Source organism: Balaenoptera musculus, chromosome 10 (assembly GCF_009873245.2).
Source record: "Balaenoptera musculus isolate JJ_BM4_2016_0621 chromosome 10, mBalMus1.pri.v3, whole genome shotgun sequence".
Classification (NCBI taxonomy): Eukaryota; Metazoa; Chordata; class Mammalia; order Artiodactyla; family Balaenopteridae; genus Balaenoptera; species Balaenoptera musculus.
Window position 1 is genome coordinate 1,279,613 of NC_045794.1, and position 26,205 is coordinate 1,305,817.

General features: G+C 55.3%; 1 protein-coding gene across 11 annotated transcripts in view; it reads right to left on the reverse strand.

Annotated features, from left to right (window-relative positions):
- The window catches only part of CACNA1C (calcium voltage-gated channel subunit alpha1 C), a 557,739-nt gene that overhangs the window by 425,056 nt on the left and 106,478 nt on the right, over positions 1-26,205 (reverse strand). For all 11 annotated transcript variants that reach the window (XM_036865102.1, XM_036865108.1, XM_036865106.1 and 8 more), the window contains exon 2: positions 1,991-2,312. In XM_036865102.1, coding sequence (XP_036720997.1) covers positions 1,991-2,312 — 322 coding nt within the window. The remainder of the gene's footprint in view (positions 1-1,990; positions 2,313-26,205) is intronic.

A 26,205-nucleotide genomic window follows, 5' to 3' on the forward strand; every position in this document is an offset into this window, starting at 1 on the left:
CCAACAGCAGAGCCCGGTCCGAACCAGAGCTTCTGACTCATCTTTTCCAACAGGCCGTGCTGCCCCCTGAGCTGGCCGAGGACGTGTGGTGAAGACGGGATGCTGGCCGGCAGGAAGGCCCGGAGCTGACACTGACCGAGCGCTCGCCCCGTGCCGGCCCTGCTCTGACCACACTACCCGAACTCCGGAGGGGCGGACACTTATCACCCCGCTTCTACACAGGGAAGCTGAGATGTCAACGTGCCCAGAGTCACATGGCTTGGGGTAGGACGGGGTCAGACCAGAAAGCCTGGCTCCGGAGTCTGAGTCCGTCAGGAACATTCTATGCTGATCCACTCCGAAGTCACCCTGAGCGTTTTTAGGAAGCTGGTTCCTCTAGACCTCCTCCCACACGGCCTCCTCCCTCTCGCCCTGTCCCCACCTGCTCGGAGAAGCGACACTCAGCCCCAGGCTGGCAGCTTCGTTCCCATCATCTGGCCCCTGTGGTCAAAGTCAGCTTGTCACCCTCCCAGGTCGGTGACGGCTAAGCCCAGGGCGTCTCCGGCTCCGTTGCTCTCCCCCAATTTCAGGCTCTCCATCCATCACCTTACGGTAAATTTTGGGGCTACTGCTGGGGAAGAGAAGGTGCGAAGAAACCACTCGGGCACGAAAGAAACTCTGCAACGTGGAGGAGCCCACTGTGGGCTGGGTGTTCAGGCCCAGGTCGGGTCCCCCTGTGTCCCAGCCGGGCCGGGTGGCATCCTCTAAACATCCTCCAGAGCGTTCTCTTCTGCACTCTGGGCTCACGGGGAGCAGGCCGCCTGGACCGTGGGTTTGGATTCGGGGCACCGGGATCTGAATCCCAGCTCCGCCGGTTGCCAGCGGCGTGGTGTGGGCGAGTTCAGCTCCCCCAGGCGCCCCCACCCCCTGGCCCCTCGGCCCTGACTGAGCGTCTGTGACAGCAGCCCAGCGGGGCTGCCCAAGCCCAGCCTCTCACCCGGTCACCCGGGAAGCGGACACCTCGGCCTTGGGAGCCCTGCCTGGCTCTGCAGCGGTACTGAGCTTGGGCGCCTCCTCTCAAGTGCCCTTGGACTTCAGGACTCAGGCACCGACAGAACTAACATCTCCTTTCACCTTTCATCCATTCCCAAGACCTCTAAACCTTTCCATGGAAAGTCATAACTGAAACCCAGCCCTCCATCCTGAACCCCGGAGACGCGGCGGCCCTGCCCAAATGGATTCTTACTAGAAAAACACCCGGCACTAAGTCCCAGGTCCTAGTCCTGCCCGTGTGACCTATGGGCACTGTGTCAAGACGGGGAAGTCAGGGGCGCACCCACTGATGGCTGTGAGCCTTTCCATCTCCCCCTCCCCACTATTCCCAGGCGGGAAGGGGCCGGCAATTGCACCCTGAGGGCCTAGCCCTTCCAAGCCACTTCCTCTGCAGGCCCTGCTCACTGGGTTCCATGCAGACAGGGGGTCTGCGTTACACCCTCAGGCCGGCGCTCTCCACTTCAGCTGCACCTGGAGAGTTTAGCCAGGCCTGGGCGGAGCTCAGACACCTGTGCTTTGTCCCAACCCCCCAGGTGACGCTGATGTGCCCCAAGGCTGAGAAACACTGAGCCACGGCCCGAGCGCTGACCCTCTCGCCTCTCCCGGGTCCTGCACCCTCGAGCAGGAGGTCCCGCACCTGCGCCAGCCCCACAGCTCGGGAGGAGGAGGGGGGCTCTGGGGTGCAACGCTGTCAACCCCACAAATCAGTGGGTCCTGGGCAAGCTCAGCCTGGAGGGGGGAATACTTCCCTACCCCTTAGGCTTGTTTTCTCAAATGCTGCTTATTATATAAAAAAACAACCCCCAGGGAGCTGGTTATACACGCAGATTCCTGGGCCCATCCCCAGAGACTCTGACTCGAGGCTGGGTAGGGCCCAGAACTCTGCATTCAGACAGCACCCTGGTGACAGATGCAGCAGGTCTGAGAACCATCTGCTGGCCCCGAGCAAAAAGGATATTTCCACTCGACGATGCTGATGCACGCCCTCCGGATGGGGTTCTTGAGGGTCAGGCAGAGCAGGGCACGGGGCGGGCGGGTGGCCATCGTGCTGCCCTGTTTCTTGGGCTTCCCGTACTGCTGCCGCTTCCGCTGCGTGGAGCTGACCGTGGAGATGGTGGCGTTGCCAGCGCTGCCCATCAGCTTGGCCTGCCGGGCCGCGTCAATGGCCGCCTGCCAGGACAGGGCGGCCCCCGGCGTGGGGATGTGCTCAGGTGCCAGCCCCGCGGCCGCGTTGGCGTTCATGTTGGCGTGAGCCGGGCGCGGGCTGCCATAGCTGGGACCTGCAGGAGAGAACACGGGACAGCGGTCACTGGGAGGAAAACAGGGGCGCTCGTGATGTGCTCCGGATCCCAGACTCACAATTTTTTTTTTTGAAGTCTCATTTCAACCGTAATTCAAAAAGAGACGTGTACCACAATGTTCACTGCAGCACTATTTACAATAGCCAGGACGTGGAAGCAACCTAAGTGTCCATCGACAGATGAATGGATAAAGAAGATGTGGCACATATGTACAGCGGAATATTACTCAGCCATAAAAAGAAACGAAATTATTTGTAGTTAGTTGGATGGACCTAGAGTCTGTCATACAGAGTGAAGTCAGTCAGAAAGAGAAAAACAAATACCGTATGCTAACACATATATATGGAATCTAAAAAAAAAGGTACTGATGAACCTAGTTGCAGGGCAGGAATAAAGAGGCAGACATAGAGAATGGATGTGAGGACATGGGGTGGGAGGGGGAAGCTGGAACGAAGTGAGAGAGTGGCATGGACATATATACACTACCGAATGTAAAATAGTTGGCTGGTGGGAAGCAGCAGCGTAGCACAAGGAGATCGGCTCGGTGCTTTGCAACCACCTAGAGGGGTGGGATAGGGAGGGTGGGAGGGAGACGCAAGAGGGAGGGGAGATGGGGACATGTGTATGCATACGGCTGAATCACTTTGCTGTGCAACAGAAACTAACAACAGTATCGTGAAGCAATTTTACTCCAATAGAGATCTATTAAAAAAAAAATGTCCTATTTCAAACCATTGCAGGAGCCAGGGAGGTGGCACATGGAAACATCAGTGTGTGATGCTGGGAATCTGCTCTGGTCCTAGTTCAGTCTAGGTCAGCTGTGTGACCTTGGATACATCACACCCCTCATTTTAGGTGAACAAGAGACGAGATGTATTGCATTACAACATTTATGGACCTCAGAAACACAGTGAGAGGAGGAGGATGTCGAAAAAGACAAATATGCGATGCAACACGTGTCAATGAAAATACATACTTGTAAGAACACATACAAATAAAGTAGAATAGAATGGTTGTTTATGGAAGGTGAGGCGGAAAATGAGAATAGGCGTATGGGGACAGAAAAGAAGAATGAATGAATGAATGAGAGCCACTGCATGAATCAATGCTGACAAACGTACAATGAGTTGAAAGGTATAATTCACTCAAATCTCTGCACCTAAGTTCCAAAAAACAAAAGTAAGTCTGATAAATGAAGGGGTTGGACCCAAGCAAGGTCACATCCAGGTACCTCAAACCCATGTGGCGATGGGAGTTGTTGGATAGGAGGGCGGGGGGCTGTGACGGTTTTGAATCAGGAGCTGCTCTGACATGCTCCCATTGAGAAATAGGATCTACGCGCCCTCCTCCTGACAAAGGGTTGGCCTCTTGTGACCGTTTTGACTGGTAAAGTTCAGTGGAGGTGACAGCAGAGATTACTTCCAAGGCTATGTCGACAGCTCACAACGCCAGCCCTGGGCCACCATGCTGTGAGGAAGCCCAGCCAGCCAAGGAAGGGTTGGGGGTTGGGCGTCCCAGCCAGCCCCCAGCTGCTCCAGCCACCACCCGACTGCAACCCCACGACACACCCGAAGCCAGAACAGCCCAGCGAGACCTTCCTGAGCTCCTGACCTTCAGAAACTGGGAGACAGCACGATGTTTGCTGCAGAAAGCCACTTGTCTTCGGTGACTCATTATGCAGCGTTTGGTATCTGGGAAAGGGCGCTGTGTGTAGTGGGGGTGACCAGAAGGAAACCTGGGTAGGAACCAGTGAAATCCAGCGTAGAAGCATCTGCACGGCTCTGGTCTGAAGGCAACAGAAGCCTCCAAGACTGTCCCTATGACACGGCGCGTGCCTGGTGGGTTCTCCCCCGTCTGCTCGGCGGGCACCTCACCCCAGACTCCTACAAGGCTTACCAAGGGATCAGCTCAGCCTGGGCCCCACGTCAGACACGTGACCTTGAGACTGGCCGGCTAGGCAGGTGCCACAGGATCAGGAGATGCCACAGGGAGTGGGGTGATTACTGTGGGCAGAGAGCCTGGCATCTGGAAGCCACTTCAGTCGCCTGGGAGACTGTGGCTGGAGCCCAACCAGTGGCACGAATGTCACCTGCAAGCCCCCCCCCAACGATGACCCTCTTCTCTGCTTCGTGTACACAAGGCTCCTCCAGGGAAGCTGCTGGCCCAGGACACACTGCCTCGTGGGGCCCTTCCCTCTCCTCCCTGCCACGCGCTGGGTCCAGATGAACACTTGGTGCCTCGCCCAGCCCCCTCCCCCCAGCACACATCCTGGGCTCGTCCTTCTAGGTTAGACCTTCAAGGCAACTTCTTCTCCCGGTGTGACCCTCTCACCCCCACCGCCGGCCCTGTCCACGATGGGGCCAGTGCAGAGAGGAGCACACGACTCAGCTTAGCCTCAGAACCCAGACACACTCCATCCTAGAAACAGACTCCGACAACCCCTGGACGCCTGCACCGAGCCACACCTGATGCCCGCCTCACCCTGAGCTTTCCAGTTTTATTCCTTAGGTAACTTCGCTTAAGCTAATTTGAACTGGATTTCTGTCCCTTGCAACCAAAAGAGAATGAACACGCTTGCTCGCACCTGCCTGGGCTGTCATTCCTGCCAGATTCCAAAGTCTATGTCCCTTCCATCATCACACCAGTGACACACGGTAAGTTTCCAGTTTTATGCCAACTGACCGACGTGACCACCAAAACGCTGTACCTCAAGGATTCTGGGACTTTTCTGAGCACAAGAGAAAGGTGACAGATTCGTGATGTCTGCCGGGGGCACGAGAGGGAGGGGGACGGCATCACAGGTGTGCGTTTCCCACCCCGCAGGACCCCAAGATGAGCACTGCAGGTCCACTTAGGTACCAGCTGCTGCCACTTCCCTGTCCCCTGACAGCCGCCTCCTGCACGGTCGCCATGTGGTCCCCGTGGCACCGGAGCCCCACCCCCGCTCCTGGGCCTGGTCCTCAGTTCACGGCCTGTCCCCGACCCGACACCAGCTCCATGTCACCATCTAGGACGTCGGGAGCCGGAGGACCCAACCCTTCCCACCGGGGGTCTCATCTGTCACCCACCTGCCGCCGTCCTCCCTGTGTGTGTCTGAAGCTTAAAGCAAGCGGGACCCCGCGAGGCCGGGCCTTCGCCTTTCTTACGGGAGCCCCAAGGAAAGGACGCGATGTCTCCAGGCGCCTGCAGCACGAGCGGCCCGCCCCACCTCCTCGGCGCTCACACGCGCTCCACCTGTGCACACGCGCATGCCCGCACGGGGCCACGAGCCGAGCTCCTCCTGGGGTTCATGGCCTGAGGGGGAAGGGGCTGCACTGCTGACCCCAAGAACACCCTTCGTGTCCGAGGCGATCCTCACGGGGCAGCGCCCACCACACCACCCGCCCCGGGGCCTCCGGGATGGAGGCGGGTGGACAGATGTGCTGCCCTGGACCGAGCGGGTCCGGCGTGGCCGGACCGCGTGTCTCACCGGCTTCACCGGCGAGGGCTGCGACCCTCAGTGTGCCCGTTTGATCTGTGGGAAACCACCTTCCTTCCTAGACCCCCGGTTTGGCCATGACCATGCTGAACAGCCTCCGCTGGAGCTCCTGGGCCGACCGCCCTCTTCCCTCGCGTCCGTGAAAGCGGCCCTGGCTCCACCCTGCCGGACTGTCCAGTTCTCCGCGGTTCTCTCCTGACACGAGGCCTCGACGCCACCCCCTCCCGCAGACCCTGGCGGCCACATCCCGGCGCTCCCGGAATGCCTGGACAAAGTCTGAGAAGAAGGCGGGAAGCGGCACGCAGGCGCGGACTCCATCACCCGCGAAGGCCAGGGCTGGGTGTGTCCGGGGCCCCGAGGCGCCGAGACCAGGGCTCCACAGAGCCAAGCGCGGCTCGGAAAGCCTGGTCTGGGGGGGGGTTGACTTCAGAGCCACCCGAGCCTTGGGTGATGACCTTATTTATACTGTGAACCGTTCCCAGAGCAGTGGGACCTCTCGGGAGAGGACCATCTGGAGAAGCACATACGAATAAGCCCGTGGGGAAAAGTGGAATGTCAACCTCTCCCCAGCCAGAGGGCAAGAAAACAACCTTCAGTATTTCGGTCCTGGCAGCCCAAGCACTGCTGCAGCCTGTGACATAACGAAGGGCACGGTAAACACAGACACACACACACACACACACACACACACACACGAGAGACAGGTGTGGCCCCTCGGGCTGGCCTCCATCAAGGCTGTACCTCAAGGCCCAGCTCAGCCTCTCCTATCACAAGTGACTGTCCCCCACGCCCTGGGACGACGCCCCCCCAGGCATGAGGCCGTATCAGGACCCCTAGAACCCCCATGACAAGAGGATGCAGGGATCCAAGAATGCCAGGAATGGCAAAGCTCCATCTCAGGCCCCGCACTGGTGGATCCGGAGCAGAGCTAGGGAGGAAGGGAAGCAGCTCTGTGTCTCTGACGGCTTCGGTTAGCAGGAAATAACCACCCGATGCAAAGAGACCAATTTTCAAATTATAAAGATGATTCAAAGCTCGGTCCCCTGGCTGCCAGCTGAAAAGATGCCACCGTCTACGTCTGCTCTGGCTCCTGCCTTTCTGCACGAGCCCAGGGCGGCGGCTCAGCAGACCAGGCCGCACACACAGGTGGGCGCCCACCGCGGACGCCTTCCTTGTATGGGAGAAAGTGACTCCCACTCGTGAAACGGCTCAGCTCCCCTGGGCAGCTCCCCAGCCCGCACACACGGGCTGCTGCTCCAAGGGACCAGGACGAAGCACCGGTCGGCCTCAGCACAGGCTGCTCTGCCAGGGTCCAAGCCAGGAGATGAACTCAGGACTTGGGCTCCCCGGGGGCCCCTGCGAGGGAGGCGTGGTGCTGGGACCTGGAGCTGCTCAGGGATGAAATCGAGTTACTTTCTTTCATCTGCGTCCATCCATGCACCTGCCCCAGGGCCACATCCCAGAAGATGCAAAGTGTCTGCTTGCTAAGGCCCGTGATGACGATGATGTCACGACGAGGGTGACCTGGGAAAGCGCGGGGACCAGTCCGTCGGCGCCCGAGAGGACGAGCTTTCCCAGGCCCCCTGCTGACTTCTCTGCTGCGACCTCGGGGGAGCATTCCGGAGGAAGAGGCTGTGAGAAATGACGTCTATCTCCGGTGCCACTGGCCTGGTCCAGGCCACCACCCATGTCTTGCCCAGGATGCTGCAGGAGCCCTGACATTTCCCCCACTTCTCCTGCCCGTCCCCAATCCAATCTCCACGCAGCAGCCAGAGTGACCTTTCAGAAATGCAGATGATGAATCAGGCCCTGTCGTCCTCCCAGTCAAATCTCTTCACAGTCCAGACTCTGCCACGGGCTGTGAGCCTGCAGGGCGGCCCTGCCTACTTCTCGGAGCTTCCTCTCTCTCAGCCTGGTCCAAGCGCGCCTGCCGTCCCGGCCCCGTTTCACTCAGACAAGCTCAGCCCTTGTCCGCCCCAGGACCTTTGCATGTACTCAGCATGCGGTTCCCCCTGCTCTCTGCTTGGGAATTCCTTCGCCAATCCCCTCCCGACCCCACAGTGTAAACGGGCAGACCTCCAACCCCGGCGGCCAGCGTGACCCTCCCCATCTCCCTTCCACATTATCCCTCAGTAGAGAAGCCCAACCGCCTGGCACCAGAGAGGGACCCCCAGTTAGCCACGTGTGTGTAAGGGGTTCAGGGCTACAGGCCGGCTTCGTGAGCACGACCTCCCCCTTTGGCCTCAGCACATTCAGCCGTGCACAGAGGGGGTGTCTCCCAGCGGCCAGGCTTTGTACACACAGCACAACCTCAGCTCATTTATGGAGACGAGAAGCCATCGTGTAGCACAAAGGACGTGCCTTCTCTCGGGCCGGGTGCGTCCTGAGGGCTTTGCAGAAGCCCGCAGTGACCAGGGGCCTCCGTTCCCTTTAAGAGCGAAGCAGCCGACCTGAAACAGAAAGCGAGCTTTCTCTGCCCATGAAAGGCCAAATGAGCCTCGAGCAGGAGGCCATCAATCTTCTCCATCTAGTGCGTTACTAAGATAGCCGGGCGCTCACACAGGAAGGATGCCTTCTGGGCTCAGAAGACAGCTGAGGCCCGGGCCATCGCAGCGGGTGTGCTCCCCCGGGGAAGGCTGGGGTCCCGCTCGGCCCTGGGTGGACTGCCGGACCCACTAACTCAGAAGCCTCACCCCTCCTCCTCTGCGCGCTCCTGTCCCGCAGAGGCTGGACACACTTTCCAACCTCCCCGCGGCCAGAGTGACGCGGCTGTGAGGTCAGCCAAGTCAAGGCCTGAACTGAAACTACGTCCGGTGGGGACGGTGTCCGTGCCACTACTCTCGCTCTGTAGAGACAGAAAGGCTCTGGCGATGGCCTCCTGGTCCCCGGACCTCGGACAAGGTGCCGTGATCCCCAGCACAGTGACATCCAGATCCACTTCCTAAAGACCCCCGAGGCCCAGTCCTCTTAGCAATCCAGCCCCTCCGTGTGGTCCTGGGATCAGTCCTGGGGCCTCGCCTACCTGCCTGCTCTCCCAAACCTTCCCGTCGCTTTGTAAACCTTTAAATTCCTGTATTAAGTCTTCATCCTCGTAGAACGGCCACGGCAGTGTCTGTTGTAGGTCTGAACCTTGACCGACACAGGCAGGCTACAGCAGCGCTGTCCTAAGGAACTTCTGCGATGACGGAGACGCTCCATAATTCTGGGGTGTCCAACGTGGTACCCACCAGGCATCAGCTTTAGGCACTTGACAGGAGCTAGTGCAACTGAGGAACTACACTTTGCATTGTATTCATATTTAATTTCAGGTGATTTACATCTAAGTACCCTCACGTGGCCAGTAGCCACACTGTGGACGGCACGCGTCTATATTTAAAGAGGAGTCGTGATGGGAAGAGCAGGATAAGGAGAAACGGGAGACGGTCCTCGTCCTCCCAGAGCCCTGAATCCCAACTTGTGAAGGAACTTTAAAAAAGCAATCAAGACCTGACTCAGAGGCTGCTGGGTGGGTGGATTTTCTGATCAGGAAATAACCACCCTATGCAGAAAGACATATTTTCAAAGCATACAAGAGCCTAAGATCCAACAAACAACACAGAAACAAAAAAGTCATTTTTCAGGGGTTAATACTCTCGACAGATGAATGAGAAACTGGTTTTCCCAATGGGCAGATGGGGAAGCTGACGTTTCCCCCAACCCAAGCTGGGCCCACGAGAGCCCGGGGACATCCCAGCCAAGATGCAAAAGCCCTCTCCCCAGACCAAGCCCCCAGAGGGTCTCCTGAGCGTGTCAGCCGTGAGCTGTACATCTGCCTCCTTCTCTTAGCTGGGCTATTACTGCACTTTTTTCAACAGTCTCCTCTCGGTCCCTCCGCCCTCCTCTTCCCGCGTCCTGCTACACACACAGTTCATGAGAGATAACGGTGCTCAGAACGGGCCCCGGACCACAGGAGTCAAATCTGCTCCGAAACACAGAGACAGTGAGGGACCAGGGACATCTGTGGCCGTCTCCTCAACTCAACCCAGCAGGCGCTGCCGTAAATAAACCCGCCTCTTTCCTGTGCTCCATCACACCTCCATCTGATGACGGTGCAAAGGCAGAGAACCTGGAGCACTTTGGAAGCCCGAGCCAATGGGAAGAGCGTAAGGGGACCAGCATTCTCACCTTCCAGCGATCCCGCAAACAAAACCTGGTCTCTGCTCTTCACGGGGCAGCAAGTCCAAAGGAAAGACAAGGAAAAAGAATCCGGGGAGGGACTCCCATGGAAGCAAACTAGCCTCCATCTGCAGAGGACCCTAACCAGAAAGCCATGCCCCCGCGGTACTCAAGGTCACACTGACCTCAGAGAACAGAAGGAAGAAGAACAGCCAGAAAGCAAACTGATACATGCGCACGCTGAACCATGCCCCGCCGCCAAAGATCGTCAAATGCAAGAGTGAGAGAATACTTCTCCTGCTTATATCCAAGCAGGGGAAGGGGGCACATCGCACCCTCCTGCTATTTGAACAAAGGCACCTGTCACCACCTGGTGACGGCAAACCTAAATTACAGGACCTAGTTGAGAATTCCCTCAAGTTTACTGAAAGTCAGCATTTCAGCTTTTTAAGTGACACCGCAAAGTAGCCTTTGTAGTAAAAAAAACAAGTAGATCCAGCCCTGGCTGAGGTCAGGTACCAGCTAGAAAAATGGGAAATCCTCCAGGTCGCCGATGTCTGGGGACGGGAAGGGTGCAGAAAACGGGATGAGGGCCACAGTGGCCTGGCAAAGCACCCGCGGGACCCAAACACCAACTCCCCCTCCTGTGCTTTGGCCGATGAAAGCCCGAGGAGTTCAGGGGCCCCTCTCCGATTCTCCCAACGAGCTGTAAGCCCCCTGCGAGCAGGAACCAGCTCTGTGGCTTCAGAAATCCTAGCACAGCAGTCACCCAGGAGGTGCTCAAAGCACAGTGCCTGCACGGAAGTTCTTTGCAGAATTTCTGCTTAGGCTTCACAGATTTCTATGCAGAAGTTCACAGAGACAATGCTATTTGATTATTTAGATCAGTATGTTTGCCATATGGTAAATGTGGTTATGTCCTTGTTAAGTGGAGGTTTGTGTCCTGTCCCACACCAGAAGGGAAACCCCAAGAAGCAGGGCCCTCATCCACCCTACTCACCACTGCTCCCCCGAGCCCAGAGATGCCTGGATGTGACGCATGTTCATTGAAAGTGTGCTGAATGAATCGGTAAGTGGATATTGCAGAATGTAACTGTCCCATGATCTTTTCTCCCTTAACATTCATCACTTAGACTGTGGCCCCATGATCTTTTCTCCCTTAACATTCATCACTTAGACTCTGGCCCCATGATTGAGGGGTTTGCTGCTTTGGCCCCATTTTATTGGAAGGAAAACAGAGACACAGAGAGACCACACCTTTCCCAATCACCAGAACTAGAACATGGGAGGCAGTGCTACCTTGCGAGGACAGTTTTTAGTAGATTCAGTGGCCCCAACCTAGTTCCTTCTCACCATCTGGGAGGGTGGGGGGCAGGAAGCCTCGCTTCCCTCACTGACACTCACCTGCCCACTTATTTCACCCACTGAGGGAGGCCGGGCACCTCTGGGAACCAGCAGTAACCAGCTCTGACTCAGCGGACCGGCAGGAGAGCCCAGCGGAGGCTCGGAGCCCAGAGCTCAGACTCAGACCCTCACGACCGAGAGCACGCCCGCTCCGCAGGAGAGAAGGTCTGCTGAGCCCAGAGCCCCGCCAGCCCCACCGGGGACCCTGCCCAGGCCCCTTTTGCTGCGCCAGAGGGGAGCAAACCCTGTCAGGAGAGTCTAGGAAACGCAGATGTTCACTCCCCTTCGCAGAAGCTGTCCTAGGGAACCAGACAGAGACTCGAGCAAGCCATGAACCTGGGTTAAGTATTCACCACGGTGTGAATTATACCAACACCAAACTGGAGATCCCCCAAAGCCCACCACTGGGGCACTGGTTAGATAAACCAATGCAGATCCACATGATAGAATTTTAGGAAGCCATAAGAATTATGTTTTTGAAAAATAATATACAGAAGGAAATCCAGAAAGGAGGGGATATATGTGTATGTATAGCTGATTCATTTTGCTGTACAGTAGAAACTAACACAACATTGTAAAGCAACTCTATTCCAATAAAAATTAATTAAAAAAAGAAAAATAATATCGAAAAAATTTTTACAACATAATATTAAGCAACAGAAACAGGGTCCAAAAAAGTATATACCGTAGGACCTCAATTTTATAAAAGACGTTTTTTTATAGGAGAAAGGCTAAAAGGAAACTGAATATAAATAAATTATAAAATAATTTATTATTTTTAAAAAACAGAAATGTTATTAGCGGTTATCTTCAGGTGATGAGTGACATTCATTTGCACAGAGGCAGGTCAGCCTGGCACACAGGGCCCTGGACTCAGAAACCAGGCGGGCTGGGTTCCAGCCCTGTCAGTTACAGCCCTGTGACTGGACCAGTCACCTGACCTCTTGGTACCTGAGACTCCTCCCTTGTGAAACTGAGATAACAACAGAGGCTATCGCAGCTGGGTTAATAAGGGACAACCCTTAGAATAGTGCTCAAGAGCAAGACCTTTGTAAGTACCAGCTACTGTTTTCATTAGTGTATTTTCCAAACTCTGTACACTAAATAATTCTTTGGTCATCAGAAAGAAAACCGTTGGGATTTTGTTTGATTGTTTAAGTACACTTCCAAAATGACTGTGGCCAAACCAGCATCAGATTCTCGTCCAGCTGCTGACCACCCATGGGGGGGGGGGAGTGTGCAGACCCCACCTGGTGAACTGGCCACCCTGCGGCCTCTTCCTCCCAAACTCCAGCACATCAGGAAAACACAGCACCTGCCCGCAGGCGCAGAGGAGCGAGAAGTCCCGGGATGGCTCTGCAGCCCCTCTGTGCACCCCTCTGCCGACCACAACCTGCGCTCAGGACTGAGGGTCGTTTGCACCCGTGTCTCCAGCTGCAGCTCTCTGTAAACAAAAGGATCCAGGTTTGGGATACAGTGGAACAGTCTATTTGGAAATTAGCCGAGAAACATGGGCAAGATCCTTTCCTTTTCCTCGTCTTCTTGATCTTTAATAACAATTTCGTGTAATATCAACTGGGCTCCATGAGGTCTGAACAGGTATGTGCACAGGTGGGGAGAGGACTCCTGGATCCCGTCCCCGGGCCTGAGACGTGCCATCATATAAACGCAAGCCCTCTGGAGAAGTTCTAGCAGAACCAGACATCAGAGGGAGGAAGTGGCTTTCCTCCAGCCTCACAGTGTCAGAACCCAGGCCCCCGACCCGGTGACCATCACTCACACCACCAACCACCCTGCCGGGTGCCCAGTGATGTACGCTTCCCTGGGCCTCAGCTTACTGCTCTGTAAAACAGAGATAATAATGCATTCCTTACATGACAGTCGTAAGGACTAAATGAGATTCTACCCAAGTATGAAGTATTACTTAATAAGAATCACTCCACACATGCCCACATATAAAGCCTCAGGGCACCAAAGGAGAGGAACGCACCTTCAGTGATGTGAAATAAAACACAAAAGCTGTTTTATAAAAAAAAAAAAAGACTTTTTCCTAGAAGTATCCCCTCCTTGTTAAGAAACCACCTCTTAAAAAGTGCTGTATCTCACACACAAATATTGATAGTGTCAATTTGTGAAAAAGTGAATCTATCCAGAGAATTCAGAATAGAGAGAATTCCACAGATCCTTGAAAACCATGCTCCATTTTCCAAGGACCCTCCATCAGGGGAAGGCTCTGAAATTTCTCCATCGTCCGTGGGATTGCACTGTGCGGGGGGAGGGGTCCCGCACATATTTACACACTACACACGTAACACACACAAATATGTGCACGCTCGGCACTCTGTCCTCCTCCCGGACGTCGCCAATTCTCATCCAGGTGGGACAAAAGCAGCGCGTGACTTGATTCCTCTGCACTCACAGGCCACTTCATTAGCCACGCTCTGTATAAAGCATAACACTTCTTTCATTCAGCAAAGTCAACGCCATTTATCTCATTCATCCCCACGACACCTCTGCCAGACAGCAGGCAGGTGAGAAGGGGGAAAGGCAACGAAAAAATGAGCAAGCGGCCCTGAGGCTGTCTCCCCTTGGAAAACATTAAGCTGCCAACAGACATGAAACCACCTTGACGCTTCCCCGAGTTTGCGGGGAAGGGCCAAGCCAGAAGCCAAGAGAGCTGAATTCCAGGCCCTGCTCCATCGCCACTTGTTCTGGGCACATGGGCGAATCACTTCTCTCTTTGGCTCCTGACTTCCTCTTCTTCAGAGTGAGGAGGCCCGGCCAGTCACCATAAAAGTCCTTCTGGCTCAGATACGCGGCTCCCAGAGCCCTGGGGTCCCAGCCGTCACCCCTCCCCGGCCGGTCCAACTCCCACCAAGTTCCATGGTGCCTGGGTCTCCCCCGCACTGGCCTCAGGACAAGGGCCGAGAGGGTGTAGCCCACCACCCACTTCCCTCTGCTCCCCGGCCGGCTCTCGGCTAGAGGGGTGGCCTGGGAGAGGGCGCTCAGCCGTCCTCGGTGACGGCCCCCAGCTGGCCTGGGCTTACAGGGTAAGTTCAACCTCAGGGCCATGCAGCCAGGAAGGGCAACACAGAGAGCACGGCCCTCCAGCCCTCGTTTCTTCTCTAGTTTATCATCCCAGGATTCCCCAGGACTTCGGGGTCTCAACAGGGTCTACAGGGAAGTCCTCAAAGCCAGAGAGAGCGCTTCACACCCATTAGGATGATGTCATCAGAACACCAGAGAAAACAAGTGCCGTCCAGGGCGTGGAGAAAGCAGAACCCTGTGCACCATTGGCGGGAAGGTAAAAGGGTGCAAATCTGATGGAAGATAGCACGGTGGTTCTTCAAAAAACTAAACATAGACTCACCATACAATCCAGCAATTCCACTTATGGGTACTTATCCAAAAGAAGAAAGCGGGGACACCCATGTTCACAGCAGCATTATGCAGGATAACCAAACGGGAGAACCGGCCCCAGTGTCCATCAACAGACGAATGGATCAACAAAATGTTCTACGTACGATGGACTGTTATTCAATCTTAAAAAGGAAAGAAATTCTGACGCAATGTGTCAGACGCTTCAACTTGAAACCTTGAGGACAAAATGTTCAGTGAGATAAGCCACAAAAAGACAAATACCGTATGATCTACTTATAGGCGGCCCTCAGAGCAGTCAGATTCACAGACACAGGAAGTACCACGGGGGCTGCCAGGAGCTGGGGGAGGGGGTGGGGAGCTAGTGTTTAATGGGGACCAGTTTCACCTGGAAGACGAAAAAGTTCTGGAGATGATGGTGGTGATGGTAGCACGACAATGGGGATGCACTTAATGCCATTAAATTACATACTTTAAAAAGGTTACGATGGTAAATTTTGTGTTGTGTCGATTTCATGTAATATTAAAAAAATAAAAAATTTAATTTAATTCAGCTTCATTTTAAAAGCCAAAGAGGAATGAGTGTTGGACTCAGAGAACTTGGAAGAACAGTCCAAGAGGAAGGACACCTGGGCAGGCGGGGCCGCCTTCTCTGGGGAAGAAAGCTCAGGTCTGAGGATCCCACGAGCCCCAGCCTGTCCCCGGCTCTGCCCGGGTGCAGGAACATCCCTGGGCGGCCGCGGTGGGTCCTCCCTCCAGCCTGCGCCCAGCACAGCAGGTATAAAGAGACGTGTCTGCTGAGGGAATCCACTTTCTCCCCCATGTCCTGAGACTTCCCGTTGCCAAGGACAACACCACGTGGGACTCGGGCTGGGACCGACTTACCCACCGAGCCCTCCAGGCCCTCTGGATCTCAAGTCCAAGCTCTTTCCTCGGAGCCTCCTGAGTCCCTCCCTCTGTGTGCATGGTCTCCTGTCCCTCTTGAGCCCCGCTCGGCCTTTGCCCTTCCTTCTCCTTGGGTTTTTCTGACACCTTCCAGACCAGGAGCCTCTGAGCCCTCTCGGCCTTCACTCCATCCTTTCCCCGAGGAGGACAGAGGAGTCACTGGGTCCTGGTGTGGGGCAGCGGCCCGGGCAGTGGCTGCCGCCCGGGGTGGGGGGGGTCCTCGGAGCTGCCCAGATGCCTCAAGTGCACCCACAGGCCGGGCCAGGCCAGAGGGAGCTGGGGAGTTGGGAAAGTCCATCTTTAGGAGCCCAAAGGGAAGGCAGAGGTCAAGGCACTTTCAGTTTTCATCCCAGAATGGAGCGATGATTCATGGAGCAGAAACCGGGGCTGTAGAAATGCTGTGAAACCGTGTCTGCGGCACTGGCCCCGTTCAGGTGACTGTCCTCCAAACGGGTCCGTACGTAATTAGGAGGCTGACAACCTTTGCCACAAGTCGGATCTGGGGCTGGTCCATGGAGCCAGCGGGGCAGCGGGAGAGCCGAGGGGGTGTGGAAACCCTGGGTGTTGGGGACAAACCAAGAGGGAACTGAGGGAATAAGGGAGCCGGAGAGGAAGCAGGAGAGCCTAGTGGTGAGAGCGCCGAGCAGGAGCCACTCGGGACCGAAGCTCATGTTCCCTCCGAGCCCGGAGCACGGGCAGGTGGGCGACATGCCCGAGGCCTGCGAAGCTCTGAGCTGTTCCAAGGGTTTTAAAACCCTTGCAAGCCCTTAGCGGGTGCAGCCATTCGTGAAGCTGCAGTGAATGGCAGTCATTCACTGGGGTCCTTTTACTGTTGACCTTGTTGTCAAGTGAGCCGAACCTCGGGCCTGCAGCAACGAAGGGGAGGCCACCGGGCAGGGTGCCAGCTCTCAGCCCTCGACCCCCCAGCCCTGGCAGCTCTCCTCCTTGGCAAGGAGACAGAGGACAAGGTGCACTGGGCCTGGGTGCATGTCTCCTCCCCTCCACCAGAGGCTGTGTGACTCTGGACCAGTTCAGCCCCCCTCTGTGCTTCGGTCAAGTTGACCAAAGGACCTCTAAGGCCCTGTACACAGTTCCGCATTCCCTGATTCCACAACTGGCATGTGGGTGGCGGAAGAGTTTATTGTTAGGAACGTGCTGGCGAAAGGAACGGGCTTTCCAGACGGCGCCCCCCCTCCCCACCCCTGAGTTCCCCCCCTTTAATGCTAATAAACGCTTGCATCTGAAAAGCACCACAGACACAGCGGATGGACAAGGACGGCCGTGACTCCAAGAGCGGGGTGTGCGATGCCTGCTCCCCACGGCGCCCAGCCTCCGGGCCCCTGTCGCCTCTCCCAGCTGTTCTTCCTGGCCCGGCTGACGCCCTGGAGCCACAACCCCCGGAGCGTCAGCCCCCCTTGGACGTCAGACTCAGTGGGAACCTGTCAACATTGGATTTTCCCGGTCTGTGAAATGGGGACGTGACAACTGGCCAATGGGGGCAGAGCAGACGTGGGACCTGGATGGTGAGAGTCACCTGTCTCCACACACGTCCAGGAGGGGACAGGGCCCGTGGGCCACTTGCCTGGCTCTGCTCTCTGCACTCAGCATCCCACCAAGAAAAGCATCCTTTCCATAGAAAACAGACTGGACCACACACCGCTTTGTGATGGGTGGTGCCCTGGCCGCCGGCATCTGAGACCCTGTGTGCTGACCCCAGGGATGAAAGGCAGTTTTCCTTATAAAACCATGGGATTGGGGCTCCCACTCAGGATGGTCGGTGCCCCGTCCAACCTCCAACTGAGCCAAGCAGTTACGAAACCCCACCCACTGACCCCAAGTCACCGGAGATCAAGCAAGTGTGGAAAGGGGTCACGACGGGGGGAGGGAGAGCTGCCTGCCTGGGATACAGGGTCGGGACAGCAAGTGCCCTCCCGTGACCGGGCACCTTGGGCACGCACACACACACACACACACATGTCGAAGTGAGTGCGTGCAAACACGCGTGTCCCCAGCGTGCAACGTGGAGGCGTAGCTAGTGTGGGTGCAGGACAGGGCCTCTAAAAGCTGGAAAAGGCAAAGAAGCAGGTTCTTCCCCAAGAGCCTCCAGAAGGGGTGGAGCCCATTTTAGACCTCTGACCTCCAGAATGATGCTTTTTTAAGCCACTAAGTCTGTGATGATTTGTTACAGCAGGAACGGGAAATGAATACACCCAGCATCTCACCTGTGCAAAACCACTGCAAAGTGAAAGAGCAGGAAGAGGGCAGGGTTCAGTGGTCTTGGTTATTCGGCCGACGGCCACGAGCAAGCCCCACTTCTGGGACTTCCTGAGGGAAGTCCTGCTCTCGGCCTCTGCTGGGGCTGAACTGGTCTGGCCATCTCTGCCGACGCCAGATGTCTGGGGGGATGGGCAGAACAGAAACAAAAGCCTCCAGGTATTGATTTAAAAATGGACAAATGACTGGAATAGCTATTTCTCCAAAGATGATATACAAATGGGCAAGAAGCACATGAAAATATGCTCAACATCACCGATCATCAGAGAAATGCAAATCAAAACCACAGTGAGATACCAACTCATCCCCATTAGGATGGCTACTGTCAAAACCCCGAAAACAACAAGTGGGGGTGAAGATGTGGAGAAACTGGAACTCTTGTGCTGATGTTAATGTAAAACAGTGCAACTACCCCCGGAAAACAGTATGGAGGGTCCTCAAAAAAATTAAAAGTAGAACTACCATATGATCCGGCAATCCCACTTCTGGTCATTTACCTAAAAGAACTGGAAGCAGTATCTGGAAGAGATATCGGTATACCCATGTTCATGGCAGCATGACTAACAAAAGCCAACAGGTGGAAGCAGCCCAAGTGTCCACAGACAGACAGGCGGACGGATGCATAAGCAAAATGTGGTCCATCCATACAATGGAACACTATCTGGCCTTAAAAAGGAAGGAAATTCTGTGACAGGCTACAACATGGATGAACCTTGACGATTCCACTGAGTGAAATAAGCCAGACACAAAAAGACGACTACTGTATGACTCCACTTACATGAGGTCCCTGGAGGAGTCAAGTTCATAGACACAGAAAGCAGAAGAGTGGTTTCCAGGGGCTGGGGGAGGGGGGTGAGGAGTCGTCATTCAATGGGGACAGAGTTCCCATTTTTCAAGATGAGAAAGTTCTGGAGATCTACCTCACAGCAATGCGAATATACTTCACACCACTAGACTGTACGCTTAAAACTGGTTAAGATGGTTAAACTTCACGTTTTGTGTTTTTCACCAAAATAAAACAAATACAAAAATCATTCCATTCTCCGAGTGTATAACGTGCACCAATGAGCCCGGCACAGCCTGTGTGACAGTTCCCAGCCCTGCCTTCAGCTGGCTCCGCAGGCCTGTCCTGTTTACACGTGTGCCCCCCAGGAGACCGTGAGCTCTCCAAGGACAGGAGTCACGTCCGGCCACCCCAGGGCCTCCCTCGGCCCCCGAGTGGTGCCACACACGCGGGAGGTGCCCCACGGACAGTTGGTGGCTTTGCTCTTTCACAAGGGTGTGGCCTTAGCTTCCTGCAAATTAATCCCATTCTTTGCAAGTGGTGCTTATGCTAGCGCCACCCCCATCTCCTCCACCCCAGTCCCCGGCCCACCGCAGGGTCCGGGGCCTCAACCGAGGGGACAGCAGCGCAGGGCAGGGAGCAGTGGGCCGGGGCTCGCGGAAGAGGCCCCGGCTGTCGGTGAACACGACACAGCTGTCCTGCACGCGCTCACAGGACACCCCGTCTCCACCCCGCCCGGCCTTCCCCACGCGGCCTCGAGCAGGTGAAATCGCTGGGGAACCCAGGATAAGAGGCAGGGCGGAAGGGTCGCCGCGAGCGGGGAAGCGCTTCAGTTTGGTTAGACTCTGAAGCACGGAGGAGTCTCGGAGCCCCACGCCCCAGCCCCCGAAGCGCCCCGCTTGAAATACAGCATCTCCTGGACTCATCTGAGAACATCGACAGAGGGCGAGCTCCCAGGTCGGCCTCTCGCAGGGGAATTCTGTGACCACATGTAACAACCATTTTCAACAAGCGCCGGAAGCTGAAACACAGCTCCTCCCCCCCCGGCTGCTGAGAGCCACCCCGACATAAACTTGGGCAGCACGAGGACAGTGAGGGTCCTTCTCCTCCTGTCTGCAGGCCCAGGTCAGCCCTCAACATGGACGGAAGCAAGTCACAGGACAGAAAGCCAGCCGAGGGGAACCGCCTGAAATTCTTGCTTAAGAACAAGAGTTAATACCTGCAGAGCATTCACTATGGGCCAGACCCCATTCTCAGGGCTTTACCTGTGTTCACGTACGTAATCCTCTCAGCACCCCCACCGGCGAGCACTATTATGATGCCCACTTCGCAGATGAGAAGGCTGAGGCATGGAGGAACCAACTCCTGTGAAGCCCCCAGTCCCGACCAAGCAACCAGGCTGCTGACTACCTCACTCACGGCCTCCACGGCAGGTCGCTGGCCTGAAGGTGTCAGCATCCGGCTTCCCGCCCACCCCCAGCCCCCGACCCATCGGAGGGCACCCTGCAGGTCTCACTGGGAGGGGCACACAAATTTAGGGGGCTGTTTCTAAGAAGCAATGTTTGCAAAGAGCCACACGTCTCAAGGCAAGAACCGAAGGACCAAGGTGCAGAGAAACACACCTCACAAATGTAGATGGTCCAGGATGCTTGCCTTACGTACCCTAAAGCATGTTGGAAACGTGAAGGAATTCTCAGCCACACCTCCTGCAAATCCATCCCCACTTAACGGGTAAGCAGACTATGCAAAGATGGGAGGAGTGACCTGCCCAGCGGGTGACTGCAGAGTGAGCGGGTGACAAAATAGGGCATGGAATTCAGGCATTGTAGTTCCAAATCTACAAGACAACACCCGTTCCCCTTATGAAATCATTGGGAAATATCACCCAGAGACAAATACTTGAACTACGAGCGTCTCTCAGAAGAGCTACGAGCCAAAAGCACAGCACCAGCTTTTTTTTTTTTTAAAGAATCGCAGGGGTGGAGGGAGACTTTGAGCTGCCCCTCCACCTCCTGCACCAGCAGGTCACGTCTACGAGACGGGCTCTCCCACTCACAGTCTTTTCCAAGAAAGCACATGACTTGACCTCTCTCAGAAACCCACCCCCAGATCCCCAAATTCTGGAATTCATGAATTCTGTGTTCGTCTCTTACCTAAAAACCCCACACTAAAATGTGAGACACTTTCTTTTTCAGAGTAACAAAAGAACTTCTACCCTAGCACCATCACCTTTAAAACAATTTTTAAACCAACTTTTTACTTCTATATAAAGATTAGTGCTTCCCTTCGGGCTTGTCTCCTTCCAGATACACAGCACCGGTTCCGTCGGCTTCCCGAAGCCGTGTTTTCCACTGTCTTTTTTTATGCCTCTCACTGCTAGTCTTTACATTCTCTCATTGTCTCTAAAAATAGCCTCTATCCACACCCAGCATCACAGGAAGGACTTCAAAGCGCTAGACGTTTGAAAGGACTCTCCCCTGTCCTGTTGGGACTTGGACTCAGGCGGGCCCCCATCCAAGGCACACACATGGCGATGGCACAGGTACCAAGGATCAGACGGTCTAGGCCCAGACACGTGAGCAAGGCAAGGAGGGTTGCTAGGAGACTGGAGAGATGGGGAGTCAAGTCCAGCCCAATCAGCAAGCAGAGAGGACCGAGGTCCCACGGACTGGAGGATATAGAGAATGCGAAGGCAGAAAGCAACCAGCAAGGCCCGGGCTGGGCGACGGCACAGCTGTGTGCTCAGAGCACGGAAAAGAGCCGGGGCAAGAAGGGCTCCGGGGGAACACGAGGGGATGAAAGGGCTCCGGGGGAGCACGAGGGGATGAAAGCTGAGCCTGAGGGTGTGGCAGGAACTGGGAATGCACCAGTGTCTGCGTCCCGTTTCCTCCTGGGCCACAGCGAGCCCGCAGTTGCCAGGCTCCCTGGCAGCTGGACACGGCCTGTGACTAAGTTCTGGCCACTGAAGCGTGCACAGCAGTGACGGTGCTGCAGCCGGTCCCAGCCGGGAGAACCTCCCACACACGATCCCCGCTTTCCCATCTGCAGCCTCTCTTCCCCCCGCCCCGCAAATCAGCTGGATGGAGAGACTCTGATGACCTGAACGAGGGCCGAGCACAGGACGAATAGGGCCTGGGTGACTGAAGCCCCTTGTGGAAGGCCACCTGGCAGGGAGTGCCTGCATCATGACGTCACCGGAAAGTACATATCGTGTCCAGCCAGTGAGCTGCGGGGCTGCTGCCCTCACTCACACGCGGGAGGGGAAAGAAACCTGCAACCAAGCAGGAAAAATGGGCGTGAACTCGCTGAGAGTGGACGAGAATTCAGATGATTTGGAGAAAAACCTAATCGATGTCAAAGTACCTCTTTTACTTTTTTTAATAGGATCACAAGGCCAGTGAATTAAAGGGATGCTGCCGACACAGACTCTGGGAGGGCTGATGAGCGGGGAAATTAATAGGAAATGATGTGTCGGGCTACCCACGCCCCCATTCGTTCCGCAAACCCTGAGCACCTGTCGCTGGGCCCCTGAGCTGGTCGTGGCTACGACGTTAAAGAGAACTCAGTCCCTGTTCGAAAGGGCCCCAACCAAGTGGGGAAGGCAGATATCCGCCACGTGACTGGGTATCTCAAGGGTCTGCCGGAGTGTGACCGCAGCCTGGAGAAGGGACTCCTAACCCCGCCTGGAACGGTCAGGGAAGGAGCCCCAGAGGCGGGGAAGCTTGACTAGAAAGTGTGAAAGGAACGGCACGCGCAAAGTACCAATGAGTATCCTGCATCTGGGAACCAGCAGCAGGCGGTACGTCTGGCGCCTGGGGCTGATGGAAGCCGTCAGGCTGCTGAGATGAGTAAAGGCCAGGCTGTGAAGGCCCAGCCCCGTTTACCATCCACAGGGAGCCGGCCGAGGGTGGGAGCTGCGTAACGACAGAAAGCCATCCGCTCTGCTTCCTGGGGACAGAGTCAGGGTGAACCAGGACGGAGCATCTACTCAGAAGGCTCTTACAGCCACCACGGCAGGCAGATCAGAGTCCGAGGCTGGGCGATGAAATATCACGGAAGGGGAGCCTCCAAGACCGGGTGACTGAGTTCGCTTTGGAGCGAGAAGAAAACTAAGATGTGGGGGACAGGGCCCCGTGTCCGGCTGAACCAACGTGGTGGCGCCATCACGGAAACAGTGACCACAGGAAGGGAGAAAGGCTTTCGGGGGCAGCGAGAGAATGAACTGATTTTGAGGGACTTGAAACATTCCAGGCATGTCCAGTAGCAAATTAAAAATGTGAACTTGAGACAGACATGTGGGCTGCAAAGGTAAATTTGGAAGTCATCGTCCTAGCAGTGACGGGTTCAGGAACGGGTCGGACACAGAACTCACATCCTCGGTGTGGACACGCACTCCGGCGGGTCCGCAGTCAGCTGACACACAGATGTACCGCCTCCACACACAGATGTTCGGAGTACTGATTCACAGATGCGTCTAAGCTTGGAAGGTCTCTACTGATGGGACCCACAGCTCTGTCCTTGGCTCTCGCTTTTTAAACACGGAATTAAAAAATTTGGATGAAGGCAAATTTGTCAGTTGTGCTGCTGACACAAATCTGGGAGGAATCGCTGGTAAGTTGGAAGGTTGAACCAAGAGTCGAGTGACCTCAATCCACTGAAACTATGGAAACTTGTTTGCAAACTTGTCCAAACTGACAAGATGAAATATAAGAGGCACAGATACAAAGTCCTGCACTCACATGAAAAAACGTCACTGCCCAAACAGAAGGCGGGCGGCCCCCTGGCTCATCAGCGATATAGACAGCGGAGACCCTGGGGGTTGAGCAGACTGTAACTCGCTGTCAACAGTAAGCGCACAGCCAAAGGCGAAAGCAATCTTTTCCTCCTTAATCTGCACTCAGCGCCCAGCACGAGGGAATCACCCCAAGCCAGCCCACAGCCGGGCTGGTGTCCCCCTGGGCAACGGACTCCACGAGGGACCCCAGCAGAGTGCAGGTGACCCGAAGAAGGTGAAGGGTGAGAACGAAGCCCTGGAGAACTGGGTGAAGAAAGCAGGGCAACAACCCTGGAAAACAAGTTAGAAGGAACGCAGTCACAAATCCGGAGGGTAAATGCACTTTGTTTGCTCCGGATGAAAGGGGTCAGACACGCATGGGCAAAAGTCACAGGACGGTAGACTTTCCCTTTAGCTGATTTCAAAAAATAAAGGCTCGTCCAAACCAGAATGGCTGCTTTGCGAGTTCGTGAGGCCCCCTTTCCCAGAACCGTCAGAGTAGAAGCCAGACGACCACTTGTTAGGAATGGAAAGAGCCGTCTGCGGTGGGCAGGAGGTTGGGCTAGACCAGTGGTTCCTGAGCTTTTGGAGTTCAAGGACTGGTAAAGCCTTTTTTAAATGTGCTGTCTGGGCAGTTTTTCAAAACTCAACTACCTTCTACTATCACCACCATTTCGTAAAAGAAAAGACATTTATCACCAAAGGGCAGGAGAGAGAGATTATCAGCATAAAGGACAATCCTTTATATTGAATACACTTAAGTTTCTGAAAAATGCACCTTATTTTTCTGACTTTGGGAGGCCGGAGGGAACATTACTCACGACTTCACCGGCCCGTTCCCTTGTAGGCCAGGCGGCCAGCGTTTAGCAGGTGCTCAATAAACACCTGCTCAGTGAGTAACTGCGTAATTGCGGGCATTTATAAAAGGAAAGGCCCGGCCTCCACACCAGGCCCACCAGCTTCTTCACCTCATCATTAGTCAGTATATACTGACAGCTCTCACGGTTGCTGGCACTGAAATATGGGACAGCAAGGGGCCATTAACCTCCCCAACCTGAGAGGAACGGTGCCTTATATGAGTGCCGCGTTTTAGGGTTTACAAAGCATTTTCTCATGTTATCATCGCACTCTATTTTCTTGACAATGTGGAGATTGATGCCCTGAGTTTACAGCTGGAGAAACTGAGGATTCAGGCTTTCCCAAGGCTGCCTCTGAGACGGGGGGGCCAAATGCGAGCCCAGGTCCCCATGCTGCTGGGCAGATGCCGTTCCCACCTGCCTCGAGCCATCGCCCCCGGGAAGGGGTAACCTGACCCTCCAGCCGCTCTGGTGAAAGCAAAATGCTATCTCAGCCACAAGAGGACAAGATGTGGCTCAACGCCACGGCTGCCCCGGAACCCACGGCCAGGGCCTCTCGGGGGAAAAGCAGGGACATGGGGGAGCCCGCGGCTTCCATCGGCAGCAAGCACGAGCCTTTGTCTGCCTCCAAGACACGGTCTGTCCACCAGGCCTGCTGGCCCAGCAGCATAAGCCGCGCGGAGATGGATGGATCTCAGGTCCAGCCAGATGCACCGAAACCACGAAACCCTCGTGAGGATGACGGCAACGTGTGAGGAGCCAGAAATGGGCACCTAACATATGTTATACACATAGTAATCTAAGGAAACGCAGAGCTCCCCTTCCTTCTATGTGCGAGCCAGGTGGGGTGGACCCACTGAGGAGCTGCTGTACCCTGAAGGCAACCGGCAATTCGGGAACCAAACAGCAAGTCCATGATTAAACACATCAAACCACCACCACAACAATTTATTTTCACAGACTTAACCAGTTAATTTGGCATGTTATATACATACATACATAATATACAGAGAGAGAGAGAGACAGACAGAGAGACAGAGACAGAGAGACAGAGACAGAGAGAGACAGAGATACAGAAAGAGACAGAGAGATACAGAAAGAGACAGAGAGAGAGAGATGAAAGAGACAGAGAGACAGAGACAGAGAGACAGAGACAGAGAGAGGCAGAGACAGAGAGACAGACAGAGACAGACAGATAGGGACAGAGAGACAGAGACAGAGAGATACAGAGCGAGACAGAGACAGAAACAGAGAGACAGAGACAGGGAGATACAGAGAGACAGAGACAGAGAGACAGAGAGAGAGACAGAGAGAGATACAGAGAGAGACAGACAGAGACAAAGACAGAGAGGCAGAGAGACAGAGACAGAGAGACAGAGACAGAAAGACAGAGACAGAGAGAGACAGAGACAGAGAAACAGAGACAGAGAGACAGAGAGAGATAAAGACAGAGACAGAGGGAGACAAAAACAGAGAGACAGAGAGAGACAGAGAGAGAGACAGACTCTCAAGTACACCTGAGAAGACAGAACCTTCCTACTCGAAGCGGAGACGCTGACTGAGCCTCCTTGAAGGAGGACATCTGGGCGCCCCCTCTAGCGTGTGACTGAACAAGGTCCCGTGTAGCCTAGCAACTGGTTTCCCAGTTGGTGTAGCCCAGGCGCTGGTTTCCTTGCTGATAATTCCCTGGGTAAAGAAATCCGAGCTCTGAGACCACAGTGAGCAGGCGGGGCGGCTGGGTGGGGTGGGCGTCCTGCGCAGGTGGCCAGGCAGGTGTGCGGGGGCGGGTGCTCAGATGCTCCATCCTCACTGCGCTCCTGGCA